General features: G+C 38.6%; 1 protein-coding gene across 1 annotated transcript; it reads right to left on the bottom strand.

Moving 5' to 3' along the window:
* Positions 1–17,842: 17,842 nt before the first annotated feature.
* Positions 17,843–20,488, bottom strand: LOC136223403 (palmitoyl-acyl carrier protein thioesterase, chloroplastic-like). The gene is made up of 7 exons (XM_066011367.1): positions 20,333–20,488; positions 19,846–20,239; positions 19,472–19,611; positions 18,793–18,906; positions 18,532–18,703; positions 18,382–18,450; positions 17,843–18,298 (listed from the first exon to the last, which is right to left on the bottom strand). Exons 2-7 carry the CDS (start codon positions 20,215–20,217, stop codon positions 18,023–18,025), a joined length of 1,143 nt encoding a protein of 380 aa, XP_065867439.1. The 5' UTR covers positions 20,218–20,239; positions 20,333–20,488; the 3' UTR covers positions 17,843–18,022.
* Between the last annotated feature and the right edge of the window lie 4,684 nt (positions 20,489–25,172).

Raw genomic sequence — 25,172 nt, forward strand, 5'->3', positions numbered from 1 at the left:
TCCTCTAGAGGTCGGCGAAGAGGCTCTAAGAACAAATCGGCATTTGTTTCATCATTTACGCCACTCAATGCCTCTAAAAGTGAAGTGCTCATATGGATCGAGAACAGTCAGCATAAGCGGAGCATTTCATACCCCGAACCAAAAGGGGGGGAGTACACCAACACTGGTAAAAATCCCAAAAATTATTGCAAATACCACAGGAAAAATGGCCACGACACAGATGCATGTTGGGAGTTGGCCAGAGAAATTGAACGTCTCATTGAGAGAGGCAAATTGGATCGGTTCGTCCAAAATGATGCTAAGAAGGATGGATCCAGGGATGATCCGAAGAAGAAAGGAAAAGGTACCATCAATGTCATAGCAGGCGGACCTGGGTACCAACCTGTACTGAAAAAGGCAAAGACCACTGCTCTTGACAGGGCATTACTTAATCGCCCTTTTACAGATGTTAGCCCAGAGATCTCTCCTCATACGGATGCCTTGGTTATTACTTTAATGGTGGATGGCTGGGAGATGAAAAGAGTGATGATCGATACGGGGAGTTCGTGCAATGTCATCACAAGGGGAGCATTTGCCAAACTAATGATAGATCCAATCCAGGTGGAAACCACTGTAGTGGACATCCTGGGAGTGACAGGACACACCATTCGTACAAAAGGCCAGGTAACATTAGACTGTGAATTAGCTGACGAAGATCAAGTCTGGAAGGGCGATCTGGAATTCTCCTGGATGGCCAGTTAGCCTACAATATTATCCTTGGGCGACCCTTTATCTCCGAGGTGGCGGCCCTTATCTCCATACGCCACTTAACTCTTTATATCCCCACGGCCAAGGGAGGTGTAATGATCAGAGGAAGTCAAAAGGTGGCTCAGGAAACATATTCGGCATCGCTAATGCTTCACCCCCAGTCAAAGGAAGAAGACAAAGAAGAACTCGTCACAATGGCCTTAGGTGAAACAGAAATGTACCTCATGGCGGATGAAAAGCAAGTACGGATGGCGAAGGGGCTCAAGGGAGAAATTAAGGAAGCAATCACCAAGGTTCTCCATGAAGCAGAAGATGTCTTTGCCTGGAAGGATGAGATCCTCCCTGGGATTAGTCCAGATGTGATCACTCACAAACTCAACATCGACAAAGATGCGGTACCGGTTGCTGAAAAACGGAGAAACCATGGCCTTGAAAGGCAGAAGGTGGTTGGGGAAGAAATCACCAAGCTCCAACGGGCGGATGCCATTGAAGAGGTACTTTATACACAATGGCTGGCGAATGTAGTTCTAGTCAAGAAAGCGGGCGGATCATACCGCATGTGTATTGACTTCACAGATCTCAACAAAGCTTGTCCCAAAGACAACTATCGTTTGCCGTGTATTGATATCCTCGTAGATGGAACCACAGGACACGCCATGTACTCCTTCACAGACGTAAAGTCGAGTTATCACCAAATCCCAGTGGAGCCTTCAGATAGAATCAAGACCTCGTTCGTGACTCACCAAGCCACTTATTGCTTCAAAGTCATGCCCTTTGGGTTAAAGAACGCAGGAGCAACCTATCAACAAAATATTCGCGGAAAGCAAAGGTGATAATTACTCCGTCTATGTAGATGATATGATCATCAAGAGTACCACTGTGGAAAAACATGCAGATGACGTAAGGGAGGTACTGGGCATACTTCGACGTCACAATATTAAACTGAACCCAGAAAAATGTACCTTTGGTGCAACGTATGGAAAGTTCTTGGGATTCATGATCAGCCAGAAAGGAGTGAGTCCAAATCTCGACAAGATTAAGGCCGTTCTGGAAATGCAAGCGCCACGGAACATCAGGGAAGTGCAACGCCTTAACGGGCGGATCGTAGCCTTGGGCAGGTTTATCTCCTGTTCAGCCCGTAGATGTCAGCCCTTTTATGAGGTGATCAAGAAGCAAAAGGCGTTCGAATGGACCGAGTATTGTGAAAAAGCTTTTGAAGGAATCAAACGGTTTCTCACAGAACCGCCCTTAATGAGCCGACCCTTGAAAGGTGAGAGTCTTTACATGTATGTCTCGGTTACAGATAAAGCTGTTTGCACGGTCATGATAAGGGAAGAGGATGGCCAGCAGTATCCAATTTATTACGTGAGCAAAGTATTAAAGGATGCTGAAACCAGATATTCCAAGCTTGATAAAATGGCGTTGGCTGTTGTCACCACGGCAATCCGCCTTAGGCCTTACTTCCAGGCTCATACTGTTATAGTTCGAACAAATATACCAATGAGGAAGGTATTGCAAAAGCCGGAAACTTCAGGGAGATTGATGGAGTGGGCAATCCGCCTTGGAGAATTCGATGTGCGATATGAGAGTAGGTCAGCCTTAAAGAGTCAAGTCTTGGCAGACTTTGTGAATGAATTCACTGAAGAAGGGATGAATCTCCCTAAATCTCAAGTCGAAGAATGGACGATGTATACAGATGGAGCCTCCTCGGCAGACGGAGCTGGTATAGGCATCGTAATCACAGGTCCCCAATATATAAAACTACGATACGCAGCCAAGTTGGATTTTATTGCAACCAACAATGCAGCGGAGTATGAGGCCTTAATATTGGGACTGCGTCTGTTGAAAGAAATCACTCCCGAGCGGATCGTGATCTATAGTGACTCCAAGTTGATGGTCAATCAAGTGATCAAAAATTACGAGGTAAAGGATGACGTATTGGCCAAATACGTTGCCGAAGTTAAAAAATTGCTGGATCACCTTGAAGTCAAAGAAACTAAATGGGAGCTGATCCATGTACCTCGCGGATCAAACACTGAAGCGGATCATTTAGCTAAAATGGCTTCCAGCAAGGCAAATTGGGCGGACCCACAATGTCCCTTCGAAGTTAAAGCAGCCCCAGCCTTCACCTCAGAGGAAGTATCCCTCCTCACAACAGTAGAAAATGCTCGGAGGTCTACCATCCGCCAGTATCTATTAGATGGAGCTCTACCTACGGACAAAGAGGAAGCTCGGCGGATTGTAAGGAAGGCGGCCTATTTCTCCATGATCAATGATGGCCTCTATTGAAAATCTTTTAGCCATCCTTGGTTAAAATGAATTTTGCCAGAAGAAGGACAACAGGTCCTCAAGGAGTTGCACGAAGGAGCATGTGGGGCCCATGAGGCATCCTCCTCCATCCTAAAGAAGTCCAGGCTTGCAGGATTTTATTGGCCCACAGCAGAACCTGATGCACATAAACTGGTGGAATCTTGCCATAGTTGTCAGATTCATGCGAATGAATCTCATACTACCAAACATCTCCAGAGGACTATCATTGAAGGTCGACCCTTTGCCCTTTGGGGAATTGACATCATTGGACCATTTCCTCCTACTCGTAAACAAAGGAAGTACGTAGTAGTGGCAGTAGATCATTTCACTAAATGGGTAGAGGCTGAAGCTGTTTCCTCCATCAATGCTGAACGAATGGTTGAGTTCGTGAAAGATAATATTGTGGGAAGATACGGAGTTCCACACACGATCATCACTGACAATGGGACGCAATTCAACTGTGGGGAGTTCAAAGCTTTCTGTGAAAAATTGGGCATTCTAAACAGGTTCGCCTCCGTATATTACCCACAATCCAATGGTATGACTGAAGTCACGAATCGGACAATCGTAAAAGGAATAAAGAAAAGACTGGGTGAGCATGATAAGAAATGGGCGGATCAGTTAACGAGCGTCTTATGGGCGTATCGTACTACTCCTCGAACGGTTACGGGCGAAACCCCGTTCGCCCTCTCTCATGGTGTGGAAGCTGTAATCCCAGTCGAGATATTGGTACCAAGTGACAGAATTGCATTCTATTGCGAGGATGAAAACAGTCAGAGATTGAAAGAAAGTCTTGATCAAGTGGAGGATAGGAGAGACAAAGCATATGTACGTATGGCGGCATACAAGCAGTGGATCACAACTTATCATGACAAAAACGCCAAACTTGTAGACCTGAATGTAGGAGACCTTGTGCTCCGTAAGGCCGAGAAAATCCAATCTAGAGAAGGGAAGGGCAAGCTAGGGCTCACCTGGACAGGTCCATATCGAATAGTGGACAAGATTGGGTTCGCCACCTTTAAGATTCAAGACATGGAAGGAAATACATTGCCACGCACTTGGAATCTCCAAAACCTCCGCAAATACTTCGCCAGAAAATAGAATGTAAACAAAGGTCTTGAGTACTCTTTTTCCTTTAATAAGCTTTTTTCCCATGAGGTTTTTCTTATTAAAGGTTTTAATGAGGCTCACATATGAGACCCGCTTGCTGTAATAACACATATCTTTTATCAATAAAAAGCGATTGTTCTATTGTCCATATTCTTTTTCAGTATTTTCTTGCAGCAATATAAATATTCCAGTCTAAAAAAGAAGGGGGGCATCCAACGCTTCCCACACTCAAAAGTATCGCTATCACATAGCTACTTTTTCTCCTCAAAGATAGGAGAACAGTCTCATGGGTGGATCTATCCTTAGATAGTCACCATTCGAGATAGAGTTAAAACATTCCTTGGACGCAAGGTCTTTACACTCTCTTACTCCCTTCCCAAAGAAGGGTTTACAAAGTCCTAAAGGCGGATCGCTTCACCTCAAAGATAGGTAGCAAGTTGATCCCTAAAGGCAGCTTTACTTCCTCTAAAGGAATAAAACAGCTTCAAACCTTCACAAAGGTTCGCACGATGGAGTATGGCTGGCCACCTATTCCAAAATAAATCCTACAAGCTTATATATTTACTTACGCAAACGTAAAGGTAAAATAAATAGCAACCATAAGGATTAAATAATTGTACTTAAGTTTTACAAACAACAAAACTAAACATTAACAGGAGTATTCTCCTTAGCATTCTTCTCGCCTGAGGCACCTGCTTGAGAAGCTTCCTTCTCAACAGCTCCAGATGCGCCCACCAAGGAGACTTCCTTTTCCACAGAAGGTGTTCCCTCAGGAAGAAGGGTGCCATCGGTTATTGGTTCCTCACCCGCCTTTGGAGGTACTTCCTCGAGATCCACTAGCTTGACATTGGCAGAAGGCTTGCTTTCTTCGACCGGTCCCTTCATCCATTTTCGAACGTAATCACGAAGGTAGTCATTGATCTCCAGAATTTTGTTATATTTAAGAATGTCATCTGGTTCCGGAACGACGAACTGCGGATCTGTAAAATCTATCTCGGGATACGCCAGTTGGAAATATGCCATAATCAGTTCGCCGTAATAGAAAGCTTGTTCCCCAGCCATGTACTTTGCATCTCCTAAAGCATCCTCATGCTCCTTAGCATCTGCTTCAATTTTCTCCTTTAGCTTTTGGATCTCGGCATCCTTGAGGGCAAGGGCGGATGCGACTTTCGCGTTGGTGTCAGCGACTTCTTTCTCCAACTTTTCTATGGTAGCCTTATCCGCTACGCCTTGAAGTAGCTCCGCTTCCATGGCGCGTAAGCGAGTATACATCTGTTAAGCCAAAACAGTTCATTCAAAAGTTGCCAAAAGGAGATCACTTATAGCTAAAGGATAGAAGGAACTAACCGTTAGGAGCTCAATCTTTCCCATTTGAACATGGGCTAATCCGGGGATCTGATTTTGGTTCTTCCGTACCTCGCCCAGCTGACCTAGAGCCTCGTCCAGGTCATTAATAACAGATTCGTTTCTCAAGGATCCCCTAGTACCGTACTTGGCGAACCAATAACCGCCTAGGTCAGGCTTCGCCATCTGCATAAAGATGAAAGGATCAAGCCTTAGATCCAAAGTATGACAAAAAGATTAAGGTAAATACAACTTGCCTGTTCCCCTTCCACCGAGGACGCGGCGGATTTCATGGCATCCGCCATAAACTTTTGACTGCCAGAAGCTGCAGGCTTCCTCCTTTTCAGAGGCGAATCGGCCGCTGTATCAGCCAAACGTTTCCCTGCACCCTTTTGGGGATCCGCCGCCTGATCTTTCTTACGAGCCTCATCTTCCTGCAACTTCCTACGCTTCTCTGCAAGAGCGTGACTGGACTTAGATAAACCCCTGCCAAAGAGAACAATAAAGCGATCAAGGTTCAAAGAAAGAAAACACAAAGTTACCTTGATCAAACTGGGCAATCTTCGAGTAAATAAACTTGTCCTCTTCCTGGAGAATCAGGGGAATGTCACTCATCATGAAATCTAAAGCATCAGCGTATGTCCAGGCCTCCGCCTTGACACTCTTCATGAGATCCGCCACTACCTTATCACTATTCGTCAGTATACGCATATCTCCCGCCATGTGCAAAGGTTTGGGATTCCAGTATGTAGGGAAGCCTAGAGATTCGCCCTCGTTTATCTTTATGTAGAAGAATTTTTCGTCCCAACAATGGACGTTGGACATTTTGCCACTAAACGGCAAATACACTCCAAATTTTGCAAAGGTAAGGAAAGACTCAGACTTTCACTTCGACGGTTTATGAAAAGCTCTAAAGATACGGGGAGTGTACACTGCTCCTAAGTTCGAGGCCAGATAGCAGTCTAAAGCTATGTCTAACCAGCCATTAGGATGTAATTGGCTGACAGCGATATCAAAGTAAGAAAGGATGTCCGCCATCATCTTTGGAAGAGGAAGCCGGAACCCTCTCTCCACATGACTACAGTACATCGACAAGAATCCGCTTGGCGGACAGGAGGGCCTTTGGTGAGCCGCCGCCAACTGAGTCTCATAATTATTTATCCATGGGAAGCGACTCGCCAGATCCGCTAGATCCGTGGCACTCATACGAGACGGAGTGGACTCCGCTCGAGGTTTCTTTTTCCTAGGTAGGGCAGAAGAGGAGGCCATCGTCCCAGAAAAACGCCTAAGAACTACGGCCGGAGCAGTACCAGTGATCGGAGTGGAAAGGTTTTGACTCCTACCTAGACGAGTTCGATCACGATTACACGCCGAGTTGTGTAACTCAGCTAAATCGGAGCTGACCGTACCTTCGGAGGAAAAGGAATTTTCCGATGACGAAGTAGTCCAACTAAATACAATCTCAGAGGAAGAAGTCAAATTAAAAAGTTCAGCGGTTGATTCGGAGCATGAAGAAGAGCTCCTAAACATTCAGAATAAATAGAATGAGGAAGATGAACTTACATAAAAATACAGCTTCAAGGATTCTGAAAACTCCGAAGAAAACTCTGCAAAGAAGACGCAAAGGAAAAATGAGAGGAAGAACGAATGGGGAAGAAAGAGAAAAGAAAGAATGAAGAAGGCGTCTTCTCTCTCCTCGGACAGTGCGCCTGCTACACGTGTCACTCCATGATTGGCATCGAACAGAGTGCTCATTAATGCAAGTAATCATGACGGCGCGTAAAGAAGCTCGAAAGCCTTAAAGGACTTTAAGGGAACTTTGGGGGGGCTTCTGATAACATCGTGATATTATCCTAGGGATCAAAAGGGATATTCGCCTGAAGAACGCTACATGTTGGTTACCTAATACGGGAATATCACGGCGTATGGAAACAAAGGTATCCGGCGAATCTATGAGGCGAATCTCCAAGGACTCACCAAAAGAGACTCGCGGACGAACCTATGAGGCGGATCTCCATAAACACTCAATCCGCCATTAGAACGGCTGGGCCGATCTAGCAATAAAGGCCATTAATGAGCTATCAATTAGCTAACCGCCAACTTAAGAGTAACTTGTAACCGCCATTAATGGAGACTTTCTAGTTACCGAAAGTTACAACTTCATGACTATATATAGCCTATGTCTCAGGCTATCAAGGTACACATTCATTTTACCCTTTGTCAATTCAGTTTGCACTCTTGTTCATCCTTACTGACTTTGGCATCGGAGCTTCCCCCCGTCGAACCCAACGACGCCCCCACAGGGACGGAAGCTGATCAGAATTTCTCCACAAATCATCAGTTAGTCCTATCAGAGAGGGAGACATGGTGCTGAAACAGATCCGGATGACGCACACTGACCCTAGGGGCAAGTTTAGGCCAAACTGGGAAAGGCCCTTTCTCGTGAAGAAGATTCTAAGCAAAGGAACGGTTAAGCTAACTACTATGGACGGCATGGAGTTCTCCGAACCTACCAATCGGGATAGGCTTAAGAAATACTTTTCCTAAAATAAAAAAAGAAAGAAATAAAAATTCCCGATAGGTTGAAAACCCACAAAGGGCGACCTATGCAACAATAAGGGACATCCCAATGAGTGAAAACCCAAGAAAGCGCTCATTTGAAAATTCCGGGATAATAAAAGGAGAGTTGAAAAATCGATGGGATCTGAAAACCGAAAAAAGGCGGGTCCTGGTAACAATAGTTATGTCTTGAGCAATTACAAAAATAATGTATAATTGGCTAAGTATTTCTGTTGTTTGTAAATGAATAAAGGCATGAATATATTTGAAGAGAATGATTGGAATTATTATGATCGACTGAATGCATAGTATTGTAAGTCATGAGTTATACATTTCTATTCCCCACCACCAAATAAAAAGCCTACACAAATATCTTTTTCACATATACCCGCTATACATCACGGTAGTACTAATAAAGTTGTAAACCAAAACAATGATGGGACTATCAATGAGAAGGAATCCCAAAGTCCCAAAAGCCCTCAAACGAATCAAAGCCTCCGAAGTAAGGTGCCCGCTTCTCAGCCAAGGCCTCCTAGGCAACTCGACGGGCAACCCTCATCCGAAACTCGGCGGCTCTCCACCGCAATCCGCAAACTCTCTTCAACAGCTCCCTGGGCCTCTATGTCCACACGGCTCCTCTCCTCAGCTGCTCAGCCCCGCTCCTCCCAGCTGGAGCGCTCATCCTCCATATCCTGATAACGACGTCCCATTTGAGCATCATCATCCCACAGTGACTCCTCTCACCCGGTCGCTATGCCCTCCGATACTCTTCGGTCAATAGAATGAAGGTCTCCCTGCAAAGGAAAATAGGAGGGAAGCAATGTAAAAAAAAAGAGAGAAAAAAAAATATATACATTCATTCATAATCATGTGCATACATATCACTACACTATAACATAATAAAAACACTCGCCAGGTGATGAGCATGACTCAAGTCAAGGCGCACGCAAAAATACTCGGATAGCGCCGTGAAATCCGTGCAAGTCTAGGTAGGCTTCGATAGGCAAATTAAAATTCGATCTATGGGCACAGGCTCCGCTACGGACTGCGGTCCACGGCATTATCAATGGGCACAGGCCCCGTTACGGACTGCGGTCTATGGCATCATCAATGGGCACAGGCCCCGCTACAGACTGTGGTCTTCGGCATTATCAACGGGCACCGGTCCCGCTACGGACTGCGGTCTATGGCATCATCAATGGGCACAGGCCCCGCTACGGACTCCGATCTACGACATCATCAACTCCGGTCAAACTCAAACGATCCTGGTAAAAAGAAGCGACTGCGGTCGAAACCTCTAGGACGAGATCCAAGTCCAAACTCCCGGACGAGTGATAAAACCCAAATATCAAAGCGACTGTGGTAAAAAAAAACTCTCGGACGAGTGATAAAGCCCAAATATCAAAGCGACTGCGGTAAAAAACTCTCGGACGAGTGATAAAGCCCAAATATCAAAGCGACTGTGGTAAAAAAACTCTCGGACGAGTAATAAAGCCCAAATATCAAAGCGACTGCGGTAAAAAAAACTCTCGGACGAGTGATAAAGCCCAAATAACAAAGGACTGCGGTCAAAAACTCTCGGACGAGTGGTAAAGCCCAAATATCAAATCGACTGCAGTCAAAAACTCTCGGACGAGTGATAAAGCCCAAATATCAAAGCAACTGCGGTCACAAACTCTCGGACGAGTGATAAAGCCCAGCTATCATCAACAAAGGACGCCTGCAATCGATGTAGAGATTAGGGTCGAACGGTTGATTTTGAGATATGCAAAACGAAAGGACGCCTGCGATTGATGTATAGATTAGGGTCGGATGTTCGATTTGGAGATCTACAATACAAGAAAACGCCTGCAATCGATGTAGAGATTAGGGTCGAACGATGGATTTCGAGATATGCAAAACGAAAGAGTACCTGCGGTCGAGATAAAGACTAGGGTCGCTAGAAAGAGCTACATACCTGCGGTCGAGATAAAGACTAGGGTCGCTAGAAAGAGCTACATACCTGCGGTCGATTTAGACTAGGGTCGCTAGAAAGAGCAATTTACCTACGGTCGATTTTTTAGACTAGGGTCGCTAGAAAGAGCTATATAGCCTTCGGTCGATGTATAGGCTAGGGTTGGATGGTCGACTTGAAGACCGGGAATGAGGAACCGCGCTGGGAGATCTACGCTTGCAGTCGATGTGGAGGCATACAACGTGAAGATCAGGTATTCAGGGAGTCCTCCTCACACTCTATATGTGTCTTTTACTTTAATATATTTCGCATTGCATGTGTTGTATTCTAGAAAAAGTTTTTTTTCAAAAAGCACACACGTCACTGTCAAAAATAGAAAAGTAGGGGCAACTGTAGACACCGGGGTCGGAGGACCGATGAAGAAAAATTATAAAAAGGGATCCAAATCAGTCGATTGAAATAAATGATGAGTCAATAAAAATAATAAATAAAAAACGTTGTTCAAAGGAACCGTGGAGACCGGTTTGATCGAATTCGGAAATCGAATCGAGATGACGGGCGAATCGGTTCCGTGAATGAAATCTTAAATCATTTCACCAAATTCGGAGTATTTCGGGTCGATAGGGGTTTTGTTTTAGAATTCGAACAATAAAAAATTAGTTTTGTAAAGAGATCGATTTTATAAAAGCTAATTTTATAAAATCGGTTTTGACGAAAACCATTTTTGATAAAAATCATTTTTGGATTTTGGTTGATTTTTAGGTGTATTTTATTTATTTTTATTTTTTTAATATATATATATATACGCGGCCCCGTCAGGGGCCGCTATTTACGTCACGGGCCGTTTGGCGGCCCGCGGCCCAGCCCCATAGCACTTGGCATTCGGCCAAGTGCACTTTGCTGCACTTGGCCAATGCCAAGTGCATTTTACATTTAGTTTTTTTAAAAATAATAATAATAATAATAATAAAAATAATAATAATCATAATAATAAAGCTAATGATGATTAGGAAATTTCCATGAAATTTCCTAAGCTCATCTAGCTTACCTTTGGCTCCAAGTTGGCTTGGAGCCAAAAAGAAATTAAGTTGGGGCTACATATGCCTATAAATAGGATGGAGTCCCAAGATACCAGGAGGAAAAAAATCGGACCCGAACCCCTGGAAAAATTCAACGAGACCCGAATTCTCCCAAAAACATAAAAAACCGACTCAAAACACAATCAATCGACTTGATTTGGCATTCCCATTACCGATTGAGAGGTAATAATCCGAGGAACTAGACCCGTTTAATCTTTATTTCATTTTTTGTTGTTTAGATCTATTTATTTATTTATTTATTTTTGCACTTTTATTGTTTAGATTTGTTAAATTAATTTTTCATTTTGCACTTGAATAAGTATTTGGTTTTGATTTTGAAATAAAACTTCGTTTCAAATCCCAATACGAACCATGATCCGATTCAAGGGTAGTTCAGGATCCAAACGTCGTAGATCCGTGGGTTTATAAACGTTTTGAACCATTATTTTCAACAAAACGTTGTTTTAGAATCCTCCGTTACAAACCATGACCCGATTTGGGGTAGTTTGGGGGCTAAAATGATGAAATAGAGTAGATCTAATGTTTTTCATCAAATCTGGAAAATATAGGAGCTGTTCTGTAATTCTTCGGTTTCTGTCACTAAATGATTTTACGACGGATTTTCTGTCGGTAAATCTGCTGGAATTTTAAAAAATGCTCTTTTAAGCCAATTTTCTTAACTTTTGGATATTTGGTCCCTTATATATATATATATATATAATTATGTAATTATTTTGGGGGTATATAAGTAATAATTATTTATTATATATTTACTTATTTTATGTTTGGGTATTATTTATGTTAATTTAACTTTGTAAAAATAAATATATGCATATATGGGTTTTCTTTAAGCTTATTTAAGCTATATCTAATTATTATTTTTGTGGATTATGTGCTTGACCCATTTGGGATAATTAATTAAGTGATGTTTTTGGGTTATCAAGTAGTATTTTCTATTATCCATATTTAATGTACATTTTGGGTGAGTTGTTTTCTATATATTTATTATGTAAGAAGAACTATTTTGGGTTAAAGGTTATTTTTCATGTATGAACCTTGTTCATTATCTTTACATGTTTTTTTTAATTAGAATAAAAGGTGTACTATATTTAGTATTATTTTCCTTTTTATTAGTACATGTCAAAAGCTATAATGTATATTATGTTTTTACCTCATTTTCAATCTATAGGTATAATTACCATTTTTACCAAAACATATATGTATATGTATATATACATATATTCATTCTTTTCTCTTTGGTATTTTTTGCATATATTTTAGATATATTGGGTTGGTGTGGGTTTTTGGATTTAAATTGTTCATTATTGTAATTTTGTTCAAGTGAGGATTAATTTGAGTGAAAAAGGGAAAAATTAAATTACAAAAAAAAAATTTCAATTTGGTTATTTAAATTAAGGGTTTTTAGATGTTCCAAAAATGTAAATAAAAGGTTGTTAATTCTTTATCTTTTTTAAGCCACTTCTTAAAAACATCACGTTTTAAAACCTTAATTCGTTCCAACGACGGATTAAGCGAACCTTGTAATTAAAATCGTTTTCCTTATAAATAATAGAGTTTTGAATCGTTTTCCCAACTAAACGGTTTTGTACAAAAATAAATGGACTTGTATGCTTAATCACGTTTTTGGTTAAAACTTTTTGTTCAACGTTTTCACACGCTCGAGTCGTTCCAACGACGATTCGAGTGAACATCATGAAAATTAACGGGGTTTTGAAACGTACTTAAATCGTTCCAACGGCGATTAAGGTACGAACCATGTAAATAAACTCATTTTTGGGGAGTGAGATTAGTGTAGATTTAATGTATAATACAAAGCATAAATCACGTTGTAAATAAATTAATTCTTCCTTCTATCTCCCTCTTTCTTCCATATACTCTAAATTCATGTAAATGGGTGATTCTTTACTAATATGGCTTTCAATAATATATGCTCAAAACGGTTTTCAAAACGAGAAAGAAAAGGTTTCAAATGAATTTTAAACTTAAAGAAATATGCGATTAGTCCGTTAGTGCCTAACATGCTAAGTAGGAGGCCGGTGGTTCATAACCGGGCGATGTCGGGGTGCCTAGTAGCCTTTCTTCGGAAAGGAGCTAGCCTTCTCGGCTCGTACCTAAGTTTCCCGAACCCTCACCGGTCTCCCGCAAGGGATCGGTGTTCATTTCCCATTCGTGGGTGGCGACTCTTCCATACTCCGAGCTCCGGCCCTGCCGAGCAGCTTGATTCCGCGATTGGTTCCTTTCGGCACTAATCACATCATCTGTCGTCAACTGTGTCCACCCCCCGGTCCACCCGGGCGAGGCCGCGGCACCTACACTTGTCGTCTCGATCGGGCTTTAGCTAATCTCGATTGGCGTCATCTTTTCCCAGAAGCCGTGGTTCATCACCTCATCCGCAACAAATCAGACCACTGCCCTATTCTTATTGACTTACTTCTGATGAGGGGCCCCCTAATTGCTAAGCCTTTCCGGTTTCAAGCTGCTTGGTTGCAACATCCAGAGTTTAGACCCTTTGTTGATAACAACTGGAAAACTGATAAGCAAATCTCTGACAACCTTCAGTCCATCACACCCCTGATGCAGAGTTGGAACCGCAGTGTCTTCGGCAACGTTTTTCAGCAGAAACGGACTTTAACTAGGAGAATTGAGGGAGTTCAGCGCTGCATTAGTCACAGAGTGACATGGGGCCTTTTGAAGCTCGAGCGGAAGTTGATCAACGAACTGAATGAGAATTTGCAACGTGAGGAAATCCTCTGGTTCCAAAAATCCCGAGTCAAGTGGATTCAGTTTGGTGACAGAAACACGACCTTCTTTCACACCTCCACTCTTATCCGTCATCGTCGAAACAAGATCGAGGGTTTGAAAGATGAACATGGCATTTGGAATTGGGACAACGCAGTCATTAAAGGTTTGGTTACTTCCTTTTTTACTACTCTATATTTGGAAGAGAATTCTTCAAGACCGCAGTTGACTACTTCTACCAGTTTTCCTCCTGGGGACCCTGCTGTCTCAGCTTCTCTTGAGGGAGTGTTTCGGCCTGATGAAGTAAGAAGTGCTATATTCAGTATGGATCCCTATAAAGCCCCGGGTCCAGATGGTTTCCATGCAGTGTTCTACCAGAAGATGTGGGAACAGTGGGCAATCAGGTTTGCTCTGCCGTTACTCAAGCTCTGATCAACTCTGGAATTTTGGATGACAGTTGGAATCGCACCTTGATCACGCTGATTCCCAAAGTCCCCAACCCTGAAAATTTGACTCAATTCCGACCGATTAGCCTTTGTAATGTTTTATACAAAACGGTTACCAAGTGCATTGTCAACAGGTTAAAGCCTCTTCTTCGGTATGTGGTCAGTCCCACTCAGAGCAGCTTCGTCCCGGGTCGCCAGATTTCAGACAATATTCTTGTGGTCCAAGAAGTTATCCATTCTATGAGGTATAGAAAAGGGAAGTTAGGTTGAATGCTTATGAAACTTGACTTGGAGAAAGCATACGACAGGGTGAGTTGGCATTTTCTGCAAGATACTCTTTTCTCTTTGGGCCTCCCCCGCAGGTTTGTTACCCTCATCATGAATTGTGTTTCGAGTGCAACCATGAGAAATCTTTGGAATGGAGAGCAATTGAAAGAATTCAAACCTTCCAGGGGCCTTCGCCAAGGTGACCCACTCTCCCCTTACCTTTTTGTTCTTTGCTTGGAGCGTTTGAGCCATCTGATTAATGATGCTGTGAATAGTAATATTTGGAAGCCTATCCTCCTCACCAAAAGAGGGACCCCCCTCTCCCACTTATTCTTTGCGGATGATATTGTGTTGATGTCAGCAGCCTCAGTGGAGCAGGCATGTGTGATTAGGAGCATCCTTCATGACTTCTGCGCCAGCTCTGGTCAAAAAGTCAGCACTGCAAAGTCTAGAATATCCTTTTCTAAGAATGTGTCGGAAGCGCTTAGTAGAGGGGTGTGTGACATCCTCGGGTTTGCTAAATCAGAGGATCTTGGAAGGTATCTCGGCATGCCCCTAATCCATGTCGGGTCTCCAAAAATACTTTCAAGTATGTGGTCGACAGAGTACAAGCAAAACTTGCGGATGGAAAGCCAAGTGTCTCTCTACGGCTGGTCGAATTACATTGATCCGCTCAGTCACCTCTTCGATCCCTAGTTATGCCATGCAGACTGCTGTTCTCCCCACTTCTATCTGTAACAAGCTCGAGGCTTATAATAGAAGCTTCCTTTGGGGTTCCACTGACTCCTATAAACGTCTACATCATGTGAACTGGGCTACAATGTGTCGTCCTAAATCTGAGGGTGGTCTTGGGATTAAACAGGTTAGGGAGTTGAACCTTGCTTTTATAGTGAAAATTGGTTGGAGACTGTTAATGGAGCAAGATGCTCACTGGGTCAAAATTTTTAAAGAGAAATATAGGGGGCAGTGCCCGGGCCCTGATATGTTCCGGTGTCCGAGTAACTCCTTCGCAACTTGGAGGGGAATCGTGAAGGGCAGTGCTGTCCTCCGAAGAGGTTTGGGCAAAATGGTGACCAATGGGGAGAGCAATAACTTTTGGCTTGATCGTTGGTGTGGGGAAGAGCCTTTGTTTCAGTATATAGGCCCTAACACTGCAAGTGTGGACACCCAAAGCAGCGTTTCAGATCTTTGGTTGGCTTCCGACGGGTGGAAATGAGAGGTGCTAGCTCCTTTGCTCTCCCAGAATGTGTTGTTTCGTCTTGCCTCTTTCGTTTTATTTCCGGATAGTAGTGAAAGGGACGGGTGGTATTGGACGGCCTCAGCATCGGGTTCCTATACGGTCAGCTCAGGCTACACTTTGTTGACCTCGAGCACTCCTAGTGCTCGTGAAAAAATCTGGTCCTCGATTTGGAAGCTCAAGTTACCGAAAAGAATTCGTGTTTTTCTCTAGCTGACGAGACATAAAAGAATAATGTGTAATTCGCTTCGCTTGGCCCGACACCTCAGTGTCTCTGCTGATTGTGCTGTTTGTGATCAGGAAGAAACGGTCTTGCACGTTCTTCATGATTGTCGCAACGCAAGACCCATTTGGCACATGTTAGTCCCTTCTTGTTACCTGCTCACCTTCTTTTCTCTGGATTGGAATCACTGGTTAGATGGGAATCTCCAAGCTCACTTTGTTTTCAAGAACCTTGATTGGCCTGTGATCTTCTCCGTCTCAGTCTGGTGGATCTGGAAATGGCGAAATGAGTTTGTCTTTAATGGCAAAGCTTGTAGCCGAGACAGGGTGTCCTTTATTTTAGAGAAGACAAGGGAATGTAGAGATGCCTTTCTTCAGGGTGGTACTAATCTGAACTTGTCAAGAGATGTTGTTTGGGTGAGTTGGACCCCTCCGGAATCTGGATGGGTCAAACTAAACACAGATGGGGCAAGAAAAGGGAACCCGGGCAGAGCCTATGCTGGAGGTATTATTCGTGATGAAAGGGGTATATGGATTGCAGGTTTCTCTATGAACATAGGCATATGTACTGTGACTGTTGCTGAACTCTGGGGGCTATACTTTGGCCTTCAGTCAGCTTGGAAGAGAGGTTTTCGTAGGCTCGTGGTGGAGCTCGACTCGAGAGTTGTTCTGGGCTTTATGACAGGGGATATACAGCACTATCATCCTTGCTATTGGTTGATCTCCAAGTGTCATGAGTTACGTGATAGGAATTGGGTCCTCTTGTTTACCCACACTTACAGGGAAGGGAATCGGGCTGCCGACTGGTTGGCGAACTTCGCAGGGAATCACACTTTGGGTCATCATGAGTTTGATGTGCCTCCTGCAGGCCTTCAGGACATCCTTTTTGCTGATCAGATGGGAACTGCTCTGAACCGTGTTGTGTAGTCTGCTCCTTTCTCCTTCTTTGTGTCTTTTTTGTTCCTGGGCTTTTGCCCTCTAGGTCACCAAAAAAAAAAATATTAAATAAAGTGAGGGAAACAGAGGAGGTGAGAGAAGGTAAATTGAGGGAAATGATGATGTGTCAATAATTGAATGACGAGATGTATGAAAGATGAAGAAATTAAATGAATAAAATAAATGAAAGACAAAAATATCCATTTGAATTTTTTTACCAGATTTATCACGTAATCGTTTTCTAACGACATTGGTAATTTTGACTGTTTTTGCGAACGAAATCAATTTCAATGTATCTGGTTGTCAACTTTTTAACCATGCAGATTATTTTTACGAATCGACCAAACCGCAAAGTTTATTTTTATAGTTTTCACTTAAAAATATTTAGTATTTATTTTTTTTTATATTTTTCATATATATTCTGATTATTAATTCATCTTTGCAATATAAATAAAGTTTACTCATATTTAAATTTTAAATATATCGTATTTTTCCTTAAAAAAACACTCATATCTTTCTACTATAATAATCAACGCAAAGCAAAACTTATTTATTTTTATCCAATGACGTTTAGTTATTGGTCTATCTAGATGCCATCATCATGTGATCTAACAAATTTATGCTCCCGATCAATTGGAATTTGCCAATAGAAACATAATAATTGTACAGTTTCTTTCCTTACATTTTAGTATGATTCTTTTCCTTTTTTGTATTGATTGAATCATTGCACCTGATCCACTGTAAGTGGTTCAAGTTTTTTTTTTTTTTTATCAACCAATTAGCAGTGCATCTGTCAAATACATTAGAAAACACATTTTTTAAAAAAGTTTTATTAGCCCAATCATAATGTACTCCATGTGAATAGTAAACATAATAAATAAACATATGGTTATAAAATATATGAAAAAATGTTACATCGGTATGAGAAAATCAAAAGCCATTTACATCACTTCTTCTTGGCTGATTATTATTCTATAATAAACGAATTCCTTAATTAATATCAAAAGGTCAACTGTAATTGACCAACATTTTTACAATGTATCATTCAGACTCAGCAAGCTCTCATATTGGGAAGTTCAAATACTGGTTCCTTGCTGAGATTATTAGCAAATCTCGGTTTCCAAACAGTTCGTCCTCCAACAATTTCAGGTCCGTTGTCAAGACGTAGCAAATGCTCTAATTCTATTGTCTGATTATGGTTATTAGGATCTGAATTTTCAACAAATTTCGATAGCGAATGCAATTCGTTATCCATGTTACATTCTCTCCGAAACTTCAAACTTACGCCAGACAACTGGTGATGCTCCATCAATGATCGCGGAACACTCTGAAAAAACAGATAAATATTTTCGTTAAGTGAAATTCTAGAATACATCGAGATTATTAGAGTAAAAGAAACTCGTAAAGTACCTCGAGAATCCAATTAATGTATTTGGTGTTATTAACATGTTGATTCACATCAAGGTCGTTCCATCCAGGCTGCAATTGGGACAAGTTAATTAATTTGAGGATTAATTAAATTCATTTAGCTATATAATAATTTATTTTAATTAAACTTACTTTCAGGCCAGTACGAACAAAATCAGTGGTATGAACATCAAGTTTGGGAAATTTATGAGTATCTTTATCCAGAATAGGTGGACAGTGGACTATATGAGAAGCTACTTCTTCTCTGATTTCCTTTGTCATTTTTGAGAGCTTCCTTGTTTTCTTATTCATCAATACTGATACACTGCATATTTATATATATAATATGATTATTTATAAATCAATAAATAATCAGTAATAATAATAAGAAAAATAAAATAAAAAAAGAAATACCTGGTGGCTCGAGCCACAGTTTGGCCAGTGATGGTGTCACGGATAATCCAGTCATGACCTAAACCATTTGAACCAGCTGGATACATCCATGTCTCTACTTCAACAACATCAAGCCTACAAATTATAAAATTAATACAATTTTAGTTATTTAAATTACTCTACAATCTCTAAAAGTTTGAAATTTTTAATCGGTTATATAACATGTATTTTTCTAAAATTTCATATAATATGAGTTTTTTCATATTATTTAATATACGCAACTTTTCAAAGTCAATTTTGATGTTTTCGTAGAATTTAATAATCAACTCTCCAAGGAATAAATGAAAGTATTTTTTTATTGGATAGAGAACATGCAAAATTAGATGTTTTTAGATATATACGTATTCAAAATATTTGTTATATGGGACAACAAACTGTTAACCCTAATAGAAAATTCTATCATGATTATTCTATTATACTTCCGGTTTTTGAAAAGATAAAAATTGGATGATTTTATTTTTTGTGATATTATTTTCATAATAGATAACGACGCATCTAAAATAAATTGTATGTTTTGTGATATTATTTTCATAATGATATTATTTTTTGTGATTTTAGGTCTATTGTAAAACTTTTCATGTATAAGAAAATAAAATAAATTGTATGTTGTGATTAATATAAAAATGGAAAGAACAAGTACCAAGAAGGATATTGATCGAGCACAACTTGCAAAGAGGAGATGACCCAAATCAAGTTATTTCTACTCATTTCTTTAGTTATACCCAAATCTTCACCATCTGCTAATACTCCCATCATTGTTCCATGGTTCAGTGCAGTATCCTACAACATTTACACAACATTAGTTCATACTATTCAAGGATATTTATTTTCCGAATAACGTGCATGGTTATTAAGAGAGAACAGATTTAACATCCGCATATAAAACAATGTAATCATAAAATTGCACTGCTTTGTAAGTAGACGCTAAATCTGCTCTTTCCTAATAACCATATGACTAAATTTATAAGTTATCCCGTATTATTATAAAAAAAAAAAAAAAAAAAGAAAACAAACCTGCAAATAACTCATCAAGGAAGTTAAAGAAACTTTGCCATCAAAGCCAATGTCAAAAGATCTGATTACAAGATTTTGCCTATAAACAAGACCACCTTTAACCATTCTTCCAACATTAAGCATATCACTGGAATTCAGATAAGGGCTATGATTATGCTGCAGCTGCTGGTGCTGCAGCTGCTGCGGCTGCACCATTTTGTGCTCAGTTGCTACACTCATGCAACTAAAATTCTTCTTCTTTTTAAACAGCATTCCAGAATTCCTCTGCCTAAAATCATCCTTTCCAAATTTATTCACACTCTTCATTTGTTCTGTCTTTTGAAAAGCTTGGACATGTTTGTTCATCATCAGTATGCCACATGGATTTGCCATTTTAACTTCTCCTTGATAATTTCTGCAAAAAAAATTAAGAGGCATGACATCAATTTATTATTATTGTCACATTGTTAGAAAATAAATGTACAATGCAATTAATGCTAATTCTTACAACAATAAGAATATTGAGTTCCAAAACTTTAATTTTGGCTGCTCTTCAGAAAATGTTGATGGAAATTTAATTAAGGCTGCTCTATTTATAGTTGTACAATATTATGGTGGTAGACTTTTCCTCCTGATAGAGACCTGCTAGGAAATTAACAAACTGGTTACTTTTCCAATAGTTTAAACGGATTAGTTCTCAGATCTTAATACTTATAATTATTTAATATGCAGTTTCAATAAATTTATGTTATTAAGGGTGTATAAATATTAATATTTGAAATGTTTAGGGTCAATTGTTAATTCTTGATAATTGTGAGAATCGTTTGATTTATTTTAATTAGTCAGTCGATTTTGATTAAGAAAAAACAGTCCATTCTTCCGGCTTCCGCTAGCGTATGAAACTTCCTCAACATTTTCTCTCTTGGATGTACTCCTTTGACTGATTTAATTATAACACTAATTGTTTTCTTTAATAATAAAAAAATTAATGAAATTTTAAGAAAATGTCATGAGATACATTCTACTACATCAATTGCATTTCCTAAAATGAATGTAATGGTACTTCAAAAAAAAAAAAATGATTGGAATGTTATACAATAATAAAAATATAAAAAGCTCGTAGACATGATCGTGATCGTGGATATACTTATAATAATATTAATACGAATTTTTACAAGAAGTGGAAAATTTAAATTGAAAAATTTAACAAAAAAAAAATGGTGAGAATTTAAAGAATGATGAAAGTGAATCCTTTTCTTATGTTTTTTTTTTTTGAAATTTTTTCTTGTGGTTGATCGGTCACTAATCACATACTTTTCGTAAACATTTAGTTATATATATATAAAAGGGTGAAATCCAGTGAGATAGGAGGTTCTGGTGTGATAAAGGGCTTATAGTGTGACACAATAAAACTACATAGTTTTGATGATAATTCAAAAGGGCAAAGTGATAAATTTGTAAATAAAAGGAAAGAGATGATAGAGAAAATTGTTTTATTTTTTTCTTTAAAATACATTTTCCCAACCTTTCTAACCTCGTTTTTCGAAATTTTTTATACTATTAGACTCGTCTAAATTAGACGGTCATTTTGGGATTCCTGAAGCTCAGGTAAAAAAAATTCCGGTGACGGAATCCGGATGGGCGTTTTCTGGCGAGAAAAAAAATATCCAAAAAATTCTCCAAAAATTTCAGAAAATATAAAACATTATTCTGAGAAACGTTAATTCTTGGGTCAAAGTGAGATTTCTTACAGTTTAGTCCCAATAAAACTTTTTATTTAATTTTATCCATTTTACATGCTTCATTAATTTGTTAGGTCAAAACCGTAAGGAATATCGCTTTAAGCCAAGAATTAAAGTTTTTTAAAATAATGTTTTACATGTTTTGAAATTTTTTGATAAATTTTTTGGTACGTTTTTGGTCCTACCTTTCAGCACTATGTGTTGGAAAAACCAGCACATACTGCTAGACGACAACACGTTGTTCTAAATCAGTGTATAAATTGGTCTAATTAGTGTACTAATTGTTTCAAATCAGTGTATCAATTGTTCCAACAGTGTACGAAATTTTTCCAAATCAGTGTACCATTTGTTCCAACATAATACTTATATTGTTCCAATAGAATAAATCAGCGTACAAATTGTTCCAACAAAATAGTTATATTATTCCAGCATAATACTTATATTGTTCCAACATAATAAATCAGTTTACCAATTGTTCCAAATAATTTTATTATCTATCGTCTTCAATTTCATTTTTATTTTTTAGTATTTAATATAGTATCTTCAAATTTATATTAGTTATATTATTTAGAAAATAATTCTAATTCTTATATTCTTCCAACAGAATAAATCTGTGTACCAATATTTCCTACAGAATAATTATATTGTTCCAACAGAATTCTCATATTGTTCCAACAAAATATTCCAACACATAGTGCTGAAAGGTAGGACCAAAACGTGCCCATAAAATTATCAAAAAAATTTTAAAACATGTAAAATATCATTTTAAGAAAGTTTAATTCTTTGTTCAAAACGAGGTTCCTTACGGTTTTGACCCAATAAATTGTTGAAGCATGTAAAACTGATAAAATTAAGGAAAACGTTTTATTGGGACTAAACCCTAAGAAATCCTGCTTCAATCCAAGAATTAAAATTTCTCAAAATAATGTTTTACATTTTCTGAAATTTTTTGAGAATTTTTTGGGCAATGTTTTATTTCTTACCGGAAAACGCCCACCTAATCGTTGGATTCCGTTCACCGGAATTTTTCTCAGAATTTATTATCTATCGTCTTCAATTTTATTTTTGTTTTTTAGAATTTAATATAGTATCTTCAAATTCATTAGTTATATTATTTAGACAATAATTTTAATCCTTAAAATTTATTAAAAATAAAAAAATTACCCTTAAAAATCAATAAATCATTTTCCTTAATTTTATCCATTTTATATATTTCAATAATTTATTGGGACTAAACCGTAAGATATCTCACTTCAACCCAAAAATTAAAGTTTCTCAAAATAATGTTGTACATTTTCTGGAATTGTTTGAGATTTTTTTGGGCAATTTTTTTTTCTCACCGGAAAACGTCCACCTAATCACCGGATTCCGTTGATTTGGGAGTAAACCGTAAGGAATCTCACTTTGAGTGAAGAATTAAAGTTTCTCAGAATGATGTTTTACATTTTTTGAAATTTTTTTGGACATGGTTTTTACCTGAGATTCTGGGATCTTAAAATGACCGTCTAATTAAGACGAATCCAACGGTATAAAATTTTTTGAAAAACGGGGTTGAAAAAGTCGGGAAAAGACATTTTAAAGAAAAAAAAATAATTTTTTCTTTCCTTTTATTTACAAATTTACCCATTCCTCTACTTAATTACAAAATTGATCATTGTGTACCATAAGACTTATCTCACCATAAAAAAATTGTCACACTGCATTTTCTATATATATATATATATATAAATGTTGAACATCTTTTAGTCTATGTCTAATAAAAATACGTATTAAACATCTGTAATTTACTTATGAAAACTAATTTTCCTATTTATGTACAAGGATATGCAATTTTTACATGCATCATTATTTCTTTGTATTAGATAAACATGTTATCATGAATATTTCATTACAACTAACTTTAAGCATACACTTTTTTTTTTTTTTTAATATAAGAGTATCTTCAAAAGCAATGTTATCAGAACCGGACAAGATATCAAACCGGATTTATAACTGGATCATGGGTTATTTGGTCGAACCGGATGGCTAGAAATAGTGGAACCGGATGACTCGGATTGATAGAACCGATTGACGTATTAAATAAATAAACAATATTTATATATATGAAATATATATGATTAATTTAAAATTATTTTTATAAATTATATATATCCAAAATAAAGTATAAACAACTTTTAATTTATTATTATTTTTTATCAAACCTAAAATTATAAATATCGCACTGTAATAAAGTCTCTTAATTTGACCACTTTTGCTATTATTTTGTTTAAAAGTTATAATGTTTTAAATTTTCTTGTTTTACAATTGGCTACTTTTGCTATTATTTTTATTTTGTTTAAAAGTTATAATGTTTTAAATTTTCTGGTTTTACAAATCGCCAATATATATATAAAAAGAATTGATTAATGTTTTAAATTTTCTTGTTTTACAAATCTCCAATATATATATATATATATATAATTGATCCCCCGCCTAAATAACCCACGTTTTTTAATTTCAAAAAAAAGTTTTACAAACCTGTCCGTCTAAAAAAATTTCAACAAAAAAAAAAGTTTGAGACCCGAGTCAATCCGAATCCCGGTCGAACCGCTGGGTCTCGATTCAATCGCGGGTCTCTCCGGTTGGTTGATCATTCAACAAACCAAATAGGTTCAGATCGGTTTTCTAACTGGTTTTCAGTTCGACCAAGCGGTCCGATCCGAGCCTGATAACACTGTTCAAGAGCCAACTCTCTGAAAATAATATAAAAAATTGAATCTTAATCATTTAACAACATTAAAATAGATGTCACTCCAAAAATAATTTTCATACTTACTCCTTATTTATTTTTTTAAAATTATTATGTATGGTTATATTTAACAATAGTGAAATGAGAGAGAATCTTCAATAGATTTTTAATAAAAAAAAAATGAAATAAGGAGTGATTAAGAGTGAAGAGAGACTCCTCAGTAATAGAGAGTGAATGAAGACTTTTAGTGATTTGAGGAGTGACTAATAGTCTCTTGTAATGGAGAGAGAGTTACTCTAGTATGTCATGGGGAGCATTGTAATAGCCATTGTCCGTAGAGCTGGACTTGGTATAAGAAACACTATAGGGGGAGTGACCTGTCACACTGCACTGTCACTAGGTTATCGGTATTCTACCATCCCTAGTAGTTGCCCCCCTAATACTACGGGATGGGACCTTTGGTGTAACACTGCTGTTTATCTATGAATAACATCATCCGTGTATTGTTTCTTCTGGAGTGTCCTATATGTTATCCATGTGTGTGAATGATTGAGATGGTTGCCCTTATGTTGGTATCGTATGTATGCTATTATATTCACTATATGTGGTTCCTATCTAACCCTTGTGTGATTCTTGCAGTTAGAGTGATCTAGTTTCCTTGGGTGGCTTACTTCGAGGAAGATAAGTAAGCGCCACACGAACCCCAACGATTGGCCCCGTGATATTTAGTTGATTTTTAATTCAAACTCTTCAAAATTTAATTTAAGAGACCAATTAGTCTCTTTGTGATTATGCTCTAAGGGTCTTCTGATTGTCCAGTATATATTCATATTGCTCCACTGCAATGCACATTTGATTTGTGTTTGCTTTATAGATTT

The sequence above is a fragment of the Euphorbia lathyris genome, chromosome 3, assembly GCF_963576675.1.
Source record: "Euphorbia lathyris chromosome 3, ddEupLath1.1, whole genome shotgun sequence".
Classification (NCBI taxonomy): domain Eukaryota; kingdom Viridiplantae; phylum Streptophyta; class Magnoliopsida; order Malpighiales; family Euphorbiaceae; genus Euphorbia; species Euphorbia lathyris.

Bases quoted from the DNA above. Each gene is read 5' to 3' on its own strand.
- LOC136223403 (XM_066011367.1), bottom strand. From the start codon at position 20,217: ATGGCAAATCCATGTGGCATACTGATGATGAACAAACATGTCCAAGCT. The intron at 18,704-18,792 runs GTATTTCTTTTT...ATAAATATGCAG, and splicing joins ACTGTGGCTCGAGCCACCAG to TGTATCAGTATTGATGAATA. The intron at 18,299-18,381 runs GTACTTTACGAG...CTGTTTTTTCAG, and splicing joins ACATTAATTGGATTCTCGAG to AGTGTTCCGCGATCATTGAT.